At 38.0% G+C, this 12216-nt stretch overlaps 1 protein-coding gene across 2 annotated transcripts; it reads left to right on the top strand.

Annotated features, from left to right (window-relative positions):
* Positions 1-1375: 1375 nt before the first annotated feature.
* Positions 1376-4877, top strand: LOC131404627 (T-cell surface glycoprotein CD1a-like). 2 transcript variants are annotated; one of them, XM_058539539.1, is made up of 6 exons: positions 1376-1625; positions 1968-2234; positions 3121-3222; positions 3442-3720; positions 4061-4151; positions 4321-4877. In XM_058539539.1, the coding sequence occupies exons 1-6, from the start codon at positions 1565-1567 to the stop codon at positions 4361-4363; spliced, it is 843 nt and encodes a 280-aa protein (XP_058395522.1). In that variant the 5' UTR covers positions 1376-1564; the 3' UTR covers positions 4364-4877. The 2 variants fall into 2 exon arrangements, with proteins under 2 accessions (XP_058395522.1, XP_058395521.1); XM_058539538.1 differs by having other exon boundaries at positions 2944-3222.
* Positions 4878-12216: the final 7339 nt, after the last annotated feature.

Raw genomic sequence — 12216 nt, 5'->3', positions numbered from 1 at the left:
TAATGATACAAAGTACAAACAAATATTTAAGAGCCTTTAAACAGTTAAAAACACCATCAAACAAGAAGGTCAGCATGTCCAGCAGAGACCAGCCTTTGATAAGACAAGCATGGAACATTCAAGCAGGACCAGTAAGAAGATAAGTCCCTGCTTATCCTATTGGATAAATGATTCCAAAATACTCTGTTAAATATACTTCCCATGAGTTCTCATTGGTCTCTTGTTATAAGTAATAGGAAATTACACAAGGACCCTCTGTGTGAACTTCATGTTTATTAGCATGTGCTTTCATCCCAAATAAAACTGTATAAGATTCTCATTTTACTAAGTAGGGTTACATGTAATGCTTTCTGATGTTGCAAGAAATTTTTATGTTGAAGATCTCCATAATTTTAAAGAAATAATTGGATGCCTGAACTGAATTATTCAATCATTTAAAAATATTCATCAAGCACCTACCACTTGCCAGATACTCTGATAGAAGTTGAGGATCTAGTACAATAGGGGTATAGATCGAATACCTCAAGCCAATCACTGAAGTCAAGATTCTGAGTGGGCAAACACCAGTTAAAGATCCACACTTTAGAAAATATTGTTTAAAGGATGCTTATTTTTGTCTACAGAGTCTAAACATTATAAGATAACTCAGTGCACCAAGATTTCTAGTTCTTGGTTTGAGTGTTTTTCTGCCCATGTAGACTAAAAGCTCCTTGAATAAAGTGATAGCATTGTCTACCACTGTATAGTCTTAAGTGTAGCAAGATATTTATCTAGCAGGTGCTAAGTGACTGTTTGGTGAGTGAATATATATCAATGCAAGTAAAACAGAGGGGTTTTCTTTATGTATTTCAATATTCCTGTGATCTCTGTGATGATACTGGTTCTTCCCTAAGAATAATAGAGAATTGGTGACAATTTATACTGTTACACGGGGCAATCATAAGGGTTCTGACAAAGCAAATAAGGCAACGAATGAGAAGTCAGATATATGAATAAGGTGGGAAAAGAGTGAGATGGGGGAAGAGAATACTAGGGCAATATTCAGAAGGGCAAGAGAAGGACAGAGTGACAGAAAAGAGCAGGAGCATGAGAAGATTAGGTAGGGTGCTGGAAAACAACTTAGCTTCATGATTTTATTATATGAGGGAAAGGAAAAGGCCATAGAGGTAAAGTGACTTTTCAACGCCACACAAGACTTGTTCCACAGCAATTGAATTAGGGGGAGGTGAAGGGATGGACGCTGGTGACAGGGAGAGAAGCTGGAAGCCAGAGAGAGGTTCAGAACTGGAGAGGCAATGAGTCTGAGTAGGCGGTCCAGAGAACTGAAGCAGAAATGAAGATCTGAGTAGGAAGTCAACAGAACTAAAGGGGAAATGAGAGTTGAGTAGGTGGTTCAGGGTTTAGGGAAGGAGTAGATTTTGTTTTTTGCAGACAAGGATTAAAACAAAGATTTTTTTGTTAGAAGGAGAAGAAGTCAGAATAGACGTATTATGGGATAGGCTTGTTTAGAACAGAAATCAAAGACCAACTGTTCTGAGAGAAAGAAAGAACATCTGCAAATGAAATGCTGTTTCTGCAACTTCCATTGCTAGTGGTTCTCCTCCCGGGTGGTGACAATAAAGATGGTAAGAACCCTGGCAACTGCCCAGTTGGGTGCAAGAGGGCGTGTGTGTGTGTGTGTGTGTGTGTGTGTGTGTGTCTGTGTGTGGTGGGATTTCCCCAGTGTATACCCTGAGGCTGAGAGTGTTGGCCTCTTTCCATTCTGAGTATCCCTGACCAGGTCCCTGTGCTCTTCTGAAGGTTGAATGTAAAGCATGGGGCCCTGGGGCAGGCAAATGTCTCCTGAGATAACTATGGCTCCCCTTTCTTTCCGATTCTGAGTTTCCCCTCTCTGGCACCTTGCTTTCTCCATTTTCTCTCCTTCCCAATGCCTTTTTTTCCTCATTTTATCTGTTTTTTTGCCACAGACTTCCAGGAGCCAGTCTCCTTCCAACTCATCCAGATCTCATCCTTTTACAACCGTTCCTCAGAAGAAAATCTGGGCTCAGGTTGGCTGGGTGAGTTGCAGACTCATGGGTGGGAGAGCAACTCTGGCACTATCTTCTTCCTGTGGCCCTGGTCCAAGGGCAACTTCAGCAATGAGGAGTGGATGGACCTGAAAGAGTCACTCCATACGATGTCCATTGGATTTCTTCAGGCACTTCATGACTATGCCAGTCAATGGCAGCTTGAATGTGAGTTCAGTTCCCTCCATGGAGAGTGGGGATATGGGTGGAAGGTGTATGTGTCTCAATGATTTTCTTATTCCTCTAGAAAATAGCCTTCACTCTATTCTGAACCACACTTCTCCTCATCATAAAACTGCACTTACACACTTTGGACAGGGATCATAATCCAGACTCTGATTCTTCAAAGGTTTCAAGTCTTCTGTTACTTACAAACTCCTCTCCCATTGACTGAAGGCTTGTTTCTTATTATCTTCCATTAGTGGTCTCTTGTGATCACCCCATTCTCTGTCCTTCAACCAGATACCCTCAGCTTCCTCACTCTTTCATTGACTCCTTGATGGGTGATATTCTCCACCATTCCAGCTCTTCAGCAATCTCTGTAGATAACATTCATTGTAACTTATTGCATTCCATTCACTCTAGGTAATTATAATGCCAGCTTTATCACACTCAGTCCTACTTTATTCTCTTGCCCACACCATTCATGTTACCTTCTTTGAACAATTTGCCCTCTTCCTCAATTCATTCATCTCTTCCTTGATCTCCAACTACCACAAATGTTCCTTTTACTGAACCTCTGATCAAACCAAACTTTGCTCCATTCGCTCACATCTCCTAAACTTCTCCCTTCTGCTTCTGTTGTCTTTTGCTTCCATTCATTTCATTTTTTCTTTTCTGCTCTCTCTTTCATCAATTCGCAACTCATCTTCACCAGATCCCTTTGAGGTACAGTTGGCAGGAGGCTGTGATCTGCACTTGGAGGAAGCCTCTATAGGATTCATACGGATTGCTTATCAAGGGTCAGATCTCGTGAGCTTCCAGAAGAATTCATGGTTGCCATCTCCAAATGGTGGAAGTAGGGCTCAGCATATCTGTACGCTATTCAATTCAGATAAAGACGCCCTGGAAATATTACACAAGCTCTTCTTTGAAACCTGCCCACGTTTCCTCATGGGTCTTCTTGATGCAGGGAAGGCATATCTCCAGCGACAAGGTATGTCCTGAAACCTCCCACGAAAAATTTTCTATTTTAAAATCACACCTTCCCATTATCCCCTTCCCACCTTCCTGAGAAGGAGCTAAGAGGGAGAGGGAATAATAGTTGACAGATTCCTAGAAGTGGGAGAAATGTGTCTATCTAAACTGATGTGAAGATCTGAACTTCTAGTCTGTGGTAGAGTCCTCATCTGAATATCTTTCCTGTCCTCTGCAGTAAGGCCAGAGGCCTGGCTGTCCACTGGTCCCAGTCCTGGTCCTGACCATCTGATGCTGGTTTGCCATGTCTCTGGCTTCCACCCAAAGCCTATTCGGGTGATGTGGATGCAGGGTGAGCAGGAGCTTCTGGGCACTCAGCGAAGTGACTTCTTGCCCAATGCGGATGGGACATGGTATCTTCAGGTATCCTTAGATGTGGAAGCCATTGAGGCAGCTGGCCTGTCTTGCCATGTGAAACACAGCAGTCTAGGAGACCAGGAAATCATCCTCTTCTGGGGTAAGAAGGAACTGGGGCCCTCACTGGGAATGGGAGTAGGTTGTCCTCAAGCAGAATTGGAGAGTCAGATGAAAAATTTGGGATTCTAGGGACTTCAGACCCCCAACAAATAAAAGTAAGTTATCCAAGAAATCAAAAAGCAGAAAATGAGGGATGTACAGATGTAGGAGGATGTTGAGGGTTACAGGAAGGATTCATCTCTGAGGAGGGATGAGAGAAGAAATAGGAAGAAAGGAGGCTGGTGAGGCAGACAGTTAAATGAACAAAGGAAGACCAGGGAAATGCAATAAAATGGGGTGTGGATTTGAAATGACATCCTTGTGCCTCTCCAAATCTACAGAGCGTCGCAGGTCCATGGTCTTGATCTTCTTGGCAGTGATAGTGCCCTTGGTGCTTCTGACAGGTCTTGCATTTTGGCTTAGGAAGTGCTGGTAAGTTCTTTGTGCCCATCCTTCCTGCTCTTTTCCTCACTCCCCATTTCTTGTCCCATCTTTTCATTTTCTTCCTCCTCTGTTCTCCTCCTCCCAGTCCCCTTCCTTCTTACGCCTCATTTCTCATCTCCACCTCATGGAGAGTGACTTCCATCTCTGTTCTTATCAGGACACCCTGTGAACCTGCAAGCCCTCTTCGCCCTTTGGTATGAGATCACAGCAGCCCAGGGGTCAGGACGTATCTAAACCCAACTCGGTGATGATATCCATTCCACTCTTCTTGTGCTACTTTATTCATTGTTGTTTATTTCTTCTTAATTGTCCATTATCAATATAAGCTGAAGGCAATTTTGCAGGATTTGGTTTTCTGATCTGAGTTATGGGACTTAAAACTCAAATTATAACTCTGAAAGATAAGGTCCTAGAGATTTCCACATATTCAAATATTAGTGGGTCATCAATTCCATTTCAGATATCACTCCTCCAGAGGGCCTTCTCTGATTGACAAGTGGGAGCAGTCTTTTCCATAACTGAATTCCCAGCACACTTGAACTGTGCTTTGCCAAATCTAATCCTCACTTCCTGCCCTTTGTTGCAGCTATTTAAATCCCTTTCCCCTTATAATTTTTAAGCTTGAGAGAAAATCAACGTCTTTTTAATATTTTATCTCTGGCAAAGTCTTACCTGCATGTAATATGTTCTCAATAAAAATCTGTGTTGAATTTATGCCAAATTTATAGACTTTTCTTATTCTTTTCCTCCCTGACCTGTTTGTAGTACTTGAGATATTTGATGCTCTTGTTAAAAGTCTTCTCACTTGGCCAAGAGACTCACACTTTCCTTGATGCTTAGTGACTTCTCTGAGCCCCTGAGGAGAAACACAATTTTGCCACTGACCATTCTTACTGTTTAACTATAGAGACCTATTGGAGTGAAATTATTGCTTCAAGTATTCTAAACAAAAAGAAGGAGGCAGAATGTAGTCCCTTGCTATTCAGTGTCGTTCAGGGACACGCAGCAACATTATCACCTTGGAACTTGTTAGAAATAGAGAATCTTATACCTCACCTCAGACTACTGAATGATAATTTGCGTTTATCAACATCAGTAGGGGATTCCTAGGTGCATTAAAATTTGAGAAGCACTGATATAGGTGATACCTGTGAGGTAGTAGCAGCAGTGTGTCACTGACGAGAAAAGAAGATGGTCAAGAAAAGAGAACAAGAGTGTTGATCCTCAGGACTGAAGTGAGGTCAAGGCAAGGAGAGTACATACAGCACATTCTTGCTATTCATGGCTGTTGTGGTAAAGTCACTGTGAACGCTGAGTTAGAGAATATTGAGCCATCACTCCTGTGGGAAATATAGGGTTAGATTCCTGTGAGCCTCTGATCAGAACATTTGCGCCAACCCATGGATACATAGCCTATGTTATGTATATTTCTGTTTAAAGACACCTTATTTAATTTATATATTTCCAAATAATTTATGTATTATATGCAGTATTTCTTTATAATAAAACACCAACCAAGAAGTGTTTAACATTTTCCCCACCCTGGGTAATGTGGGCTTTCAGCCACATAGCTGTGCTGTCCACTATGATTTGTAAGACAAACAAACGAAAAAGAAGCAGTCATAATCTCATGAACATGCAAATCTGTCTCCTTTTCCATCTTTTCATAGCTTCATTAGCGTTACAGATGTTACTTTCGCACACTCTGGACGGGCTCCACATACAGATCAGCAAGTTTACTCTTCCTTTTTGTGCAGTTACTGATTGTTGATTCATTAACACTGAACTCATGGCCCGAAACCCCATAATTCATGTGTGAACAAAACTTCTCTACCCGAGCATCTTCTCCATAGGCATATCATGGCCTTCTTGTGCTTAGAAACACTAGACAGCACTTCAGCACTATGCTTCAGAGTCGTTTTAAACAGCACAATCCCTTAACCAATAGCACAAAAATGCAAAAAATGTGACACTAAATAGGCCATGAGAAAGACACTATTTTATATGTGAGAACTGAAACAAGAAGGCAGAGCACAGCCTTGTTCAACCTCAGGCGGAAACGTGAGGAGAGTGACGGTTTGTGCCCCTCTGCACATGTCCATGAATGACTATGAGAGTGCTGTGAGTACTTATTTGGGTGTTACAAATATATTTTAACAGGTAGATGAATTAGCAAATACAGGATTCAAGAATAATGAGTATCAAATGTTTATGACTAATAACCCCGAATGGCAGTTCAAGTTGAGATATCTATGGCTAGACTTCAATTACTTTAGGATTCATTAATTCAACAAATAATTCTTAAGCATTTATTATGCAGCAGGGACTTGTTGAGTATAAAGTAATTGGGAAGAGAAAGATCATCACTATTGTGGGAGATCAAGATTTGGCCACCCTGAAATCTATCTCTTTACCTTGGTTGTTTTCTCTGAGGACATTTGACCTCCCCCACTAACTGCCTAAAGAATTTGACATGGCAGCTCCTTCCTGGAACAGATCTACCATGATGGCTGTAAAGATAACGTAGGGTAAATGTTACAATAGGAAAGGCACCAACAAGCCCCTCTTATCAGAAGTTCTGTCTCTCTGGCCACATTCTCTGGATGACCCTGCGAAGAGTTGCCAGACAATCATTTACATTTATAAGAGAAATCTCCATTTGTAAAGGTATCTCCCTCTCTGTTTGGAGAAGAGAGGGGGATGAGCTCATTTCTAGTGACTTATCAATGTGGAAGGTGAGGCCTTGAGCTACATAATAAACCTTACTCTTGTTTACTGTGCTTTAGTGGTAATCTCCTGTAACTGACTCGCCCCACCGCCAAAATCCTCCTTTGTCATTGGCTAAAAAAGATATTTAAGACGAGAATTTCTGCTATTGTGTTGAGAAACGCAGTGTCCCTGCTTTCTCCCATGTATACATGTTACTAAACTTGGTATTATTTTCTCCTGCTAACCTGTCTTGTTGATTATTTGGCCAGCCAGAAGAACCTTAAGGGAAAGGGCAGAGGGAGATTCTCCCTCTTCCCCTGACACTATCTTCTGAGCTTGAAAATTTTACCTTCTTAATTTGATTCTGCAGTTTCTTGTTTTCGTTTTCTGTTGTTTCTATCTTAGTTTCTTAGTACAGTTATTCATTTGGGTTAAGCTAGGGGAAAAGGACTTAACTCTATTTTATTTAGGGAGCTGAGAAAGGGGGCCCAGAGCAAGCAGAACATCCTGAGGGACCAAATGCAGGTGACAGCAGCTGCACATGGGGAAATTTTTGGAAAATAAAGTTGAGATTGGAGAAGGGGAGAAGATAAAAATTTTCCCTTGGGAAAGTGAGGGGGGAGAGCAGCAGTGGGACCACTGGAATCTTCCTACCTGTATTAGATGGTTGATTCCTTCTTTAGGCTCTAATCTACCTTGTCACTCTCACATAGCAGCCATGTGACTTTTGGTTGGTTGACTCCATCCTCGTCTGTAGTCCTGGACTCTCATCAGCCTAAGGCTATCATGAGAAAGCATCCTTGATGATGTGATAGGCTAAATGATAAACAGGTCACCTATAATTTAAGGCACATCATGGTATAGATCCTGCTTATCCTTGCTCAGAGTGATGGCTCTGGGCTAGGCACCTGCTCTAAGGTGGCATAGTTTATATGAAGCCTGATTCTTGTGTTTGAATGTAGGGGAAAGAGATGCTCTCTCTTGTCCTGATTGTATGGTATTGGGTATAAACCATGAAATGCCATGGCAATGACATTAGTAATCAAGATTCAGGACATTGTCCGTGAATTTCCTCCTGACACAATACGCTTGCTCATTCATTCATCACATATTCAGTGTTTCTTATTTCTTTGGTAAACATATTCCCTGATATTGGTTCCAAAATGTATGAGAAACAGCTGCATCTTCAGGTATTTAAAATACAATGAATAATCTCTTCCTCCAAGCTCATTTCTTTTTTGATGTCTATATTTAATCACCCAGAGTCTAACTTCAGAAATCTTTGTAGGCTTTCTTTCCCAGCTTTTCTGTTTACCATTTGTTCTCTATAAAATCTCTGAAAGTTATTTCTTCCTTTCCGCATTGGTAGGTTTAACAACCTCCATATGGGATAAACAGAGCTTTCCTCTCTCCAATATACATTCCTGTTGGTTTCCAAAACAAACACTCTGCCTCAACCACAGTGGGCTCATGTCTAGGAGACAGAGGTGTCTGCTACTGAGAATCTCCTCAAGAAAGGGTTGAGACCCTAGTATAAAATGTGAGGTAGGTTTGTAATTGGTCTTGAAGAAAACAGAAGCTAAAATATAAGCTTCCTGGGATTTCACAGTTGGAAGGAGGTGGTTGTATGGTCAGAATTAGTAGGTATACCAGGGAAGTGGGTAAGTGAATTGATGACAAAGCCCCTTGATTTGTGAGAACGTGTAGGGTGCTGGGTATTGGGCCCACCCACCTGTGTCCCATCTACTGATCACTTGATATAAAAGTTACTTGATCAAGTTAAAAGATGAGATTTTTAATATGTGAAATTGTGTTGAATGTAAAAGTGAGTAACTTAGTGTTTGATGTTTCTAATTTATTAATTAGATTTTAATTTTGTTCTAAACTATTTTTTTCTTTTTGGTGAGGAAGATTGTCCCTGAGCTAACATCTGTGCCAATCTTCCTCTATTTTGTATGTGGGACACTGACACAGCATGACATGAGCAGTGTTTAGGTCTGCTCCCAGGATCCAAACACACAAACTCTGGGCCACTGTAGCGGAGCATGCAAAATTAACCACTATGCCACTGGGCTGGCCCCAAGTGTTCTAAATTTTTAATAGGATGTTTGAAATTTTTTTAAGGAAATCCAGACATGTGACCAGATGGCTAAAGTTAGCTTTTAAATGAGAGAAGATTTAACAGACCATTGCTTCATCATATTTATAAATGTTTATGTTTACTATTTATAATCATTTAATTATTATTCTGATTGTAATTATCTTTTTAAAAGTCTTTTTCTTATTCATACATGAGAAGAAGTTTAACTGAGCAAATTCACAATAAGCTGGAAGTATAGGAAATTTCTCAGTTCTAGAAAGAAGGATTAAAAGAGAACTTGTGAGTGCAAGGATGCATAATTCCAGCAAAATACAAGGCAAGGGAAATTTCTTCTTCAAAGAAACCTGGCCACATCTACAGACAAGTATACATTTCATCACAAGCAAGAATAAGATATTAGGAAGAATTTTATTGAGAATAAAAGAAAAAACAATCTATGTTACATATCAAGAAAATTAGTATTAGAAATTTTTGCTTTGAAATTCCTTTTCTGTGTAATGTTAGTTTGGGGCCTAGAAACGTTGATTGGTGAATTTGAGAATTATTGTGGTCTATAAGTTTCAGAAATTATTTATTTGTGCTTTGTTCACTTTTTTGAGGTAATTTGTAAATTCAGTACCTTAATATTTAAAACGGGAAGCAGATGTGGTCTATGAACAAAGTATGTGTCTGTACTCACAGACTTCTGCTTTTGCTTTAGTTTAATTTTAATTATTGTGAGATTTTAAACAATGGTCACTAAGGATTAATTTTTGCAATCATATTATGATACATTGTTTTTACAAAGGTAAGCACATTCTCTTTCTCTGGTTTATAAATATTCTAAAAAGACACACATTGGGAAATTTACAGCTTTAAAAGCATTTATTTGTAAAGCAGACTGACTAAAAATATAACAGCTAAGGTTTTAAGTGAGGAAGCTAGAAAAAGAAAGATATAATCAATAAAAATTTAGAAAGTAGAAAATTAATTTAAAAGCACTAATGTTAAAATAAAAAGCAAAACAAAAAATTGATAAATGTGACTGACAGCACTAAAGGCTGGGTTTTTGAGAAAATTAATAAAAATATAAAAACTTCACTCAGAACTGATAAAAAGAGTAATAATTATCAGAAAAGTAGGCATATTTTAGATAAGTAATATACAGAATAAAATAAGAAAATACTATATATATAATATGAATACACTTGTTATAGATAAAATTTTATTTAAAAAATTTAGAAGAGAGAGAAAATCTGAATATAAAAATCTGAATATATAAGTAATTGTTAAGGAAAATGAATAAGTAGTCAAAGTTCTCACTAGTTGCACAAGATCCTACGTCCAGACTACATGGAGCAGCAGATAATCATATTTCATACACATTGTTCCAGGTACAAAAAAAGATGGAAAACAATCCCAACTAATTTTATGAAGCAACATTTTCACGACAGCAAAGCCAGCAAGAATTCCTCCAGGAAAAGCTTAAACAAATATTAAAACAGTAATTATCAGTTAATCTCATTTATGCATATTTGCTGAGAAATTATATTTATAGACTCAAATAAAATATTTACAAACAAAAGACAGCATCAAATGAAGTGAGATTTATCCATACAATGCAAGGCTTGCTTACCATTAAAAATCTCTTAATAGAATCACTTACTTCAAAAAATTAAGGATTAAAACTATAAACTCATCTCCAGAGTTACAGAAAAAGCATTTGATGTATTTAAATGTCCATTTTGATAAAACATTATAACTCAGAATAGAAGGAAGTGAAAACTTCCACTGTATGGTCAAACGTGCCTACAAACAGCCTAGATGAAGGATATTTGATTTTGAAGCTTTAAAGAATTCCAGTGAAAATCAAGAACAAGAAGTCTGCCTACTATAGTCATCATTATTCAGTAGAACACTAAAGGTCTTAGTTAATCCAGAAAAGCAAGAAAAATAAGGTCATATGGAAGTAGAAATTAAAGAAAACGTTATCATTATTTGCAGATCATATGATAGTATACCAGAAAATAAAAAATTAGCAAAATATTAGGAATAATAAGAGAGCTCATAACTTATCTAGTTATAAATTTAACATATAAATAAACCTGTAAGTATTTCAAGGTAATAGGCTTTTTTTTCAGATGATATGATTTCTACTTAGAAAACTAATAGAATAAAAAATGAACCATTAGAGCTGTCATGAAAATTTAGCAAGTTATCTAGACACAAACTAAATATGAAAAAATCAACAGCCCTTTTTCACACAAACAACAAACAAATAAAAGAAAATAAGATACCATTTGTAATAGCAACAAAATCTATAAAATAGCTAAAAATTAGCTAATGAAAGAATATACAAGAATTCTATAGAGAAATTCTAAAAATTATTAAAGATCCTAAGAATCTTTCTGATAATTGGAGTTGTATGGAGGAGTTATTATTATAAAAAATTTCTAATGCTTTTACAATTATTCCATTACTTCAGTAAATAATTAAAATTCTAGATGCATTTTGGAGGTTCTATGTAAACTTATTTCTTATACAGAAGAATAAATGACTACAAATATCTAAAACATTTTTGAAAGAGATAAGGAAAGGCTTATTTACAATGCAATAAAGTCCTAAATGGAAAACATAGTACTATAAAATTAGTAGCATATGATATAGCAGAATATCTCTATGACCTGTTAGTGGATAATTATTTCTTAAACTAAATTCGGAAACTGGAAACTCTAGAGCCTTGGGGAGAAATGGCCTATGATGGGTCACTCCCTCAACTGTCATACACACTTACACAGTTCCCTGAGGGTGATGGTGCTCCTTGCTACCTGCCAAGACCCTTAAGAGCTTTGCCCCTCCCAGAGTTCTGTAACTAAGTCAGTTCCTGCAAAGACAGGGGTCCTGGTTCTCCACCCCTTGGAGAACAAGAGGGAGCACGTCCAGGTTTGGGGAGAGGGGCAGCATAGACTGTTCCACTATTTTTTGTAATGTTTCTTCTGAACCACAGACTATAAAATTGATGTTTGTTTGAAAAAAAAAGAATAATAAAATTAAATTAAACTAAAAGTAAACATGGTTGAATTGTGCTTTATAAAATCAAGGCTTTCTCTTCAATAAAGTATACAGTTTACAAAATTAATGTGTGGAAAATTGAGAGGAGTATTTGAAATTCTAAAAATAAAATGAATGTATGTTTTTATACATACATACATAGAGAAACATGGGAAGGTTTAAAGAGTGCTGAGTGACATACATTAATAAATG

Source organism: Diceros bicornis, chromosome 4, assembly GCF_020826845.1.
Source record: "Diceros bicornis minor isolate mBicDic1 chromosome 4, mDicBic1.mat.cur, whole genome shotgun sequence".
Taxonomy (NCBI): Eukaryota; Metazoa; Chordata; class Mammalia; order Perissodactyla; family Rhinocerotidae; genus Diceros; species Diceros bicornis.
The sequence above is the reverse complement of the archived record's forward strand: the minus strand, read 5'-3'. Positions and strand labels throughout refer to the sequence as shown.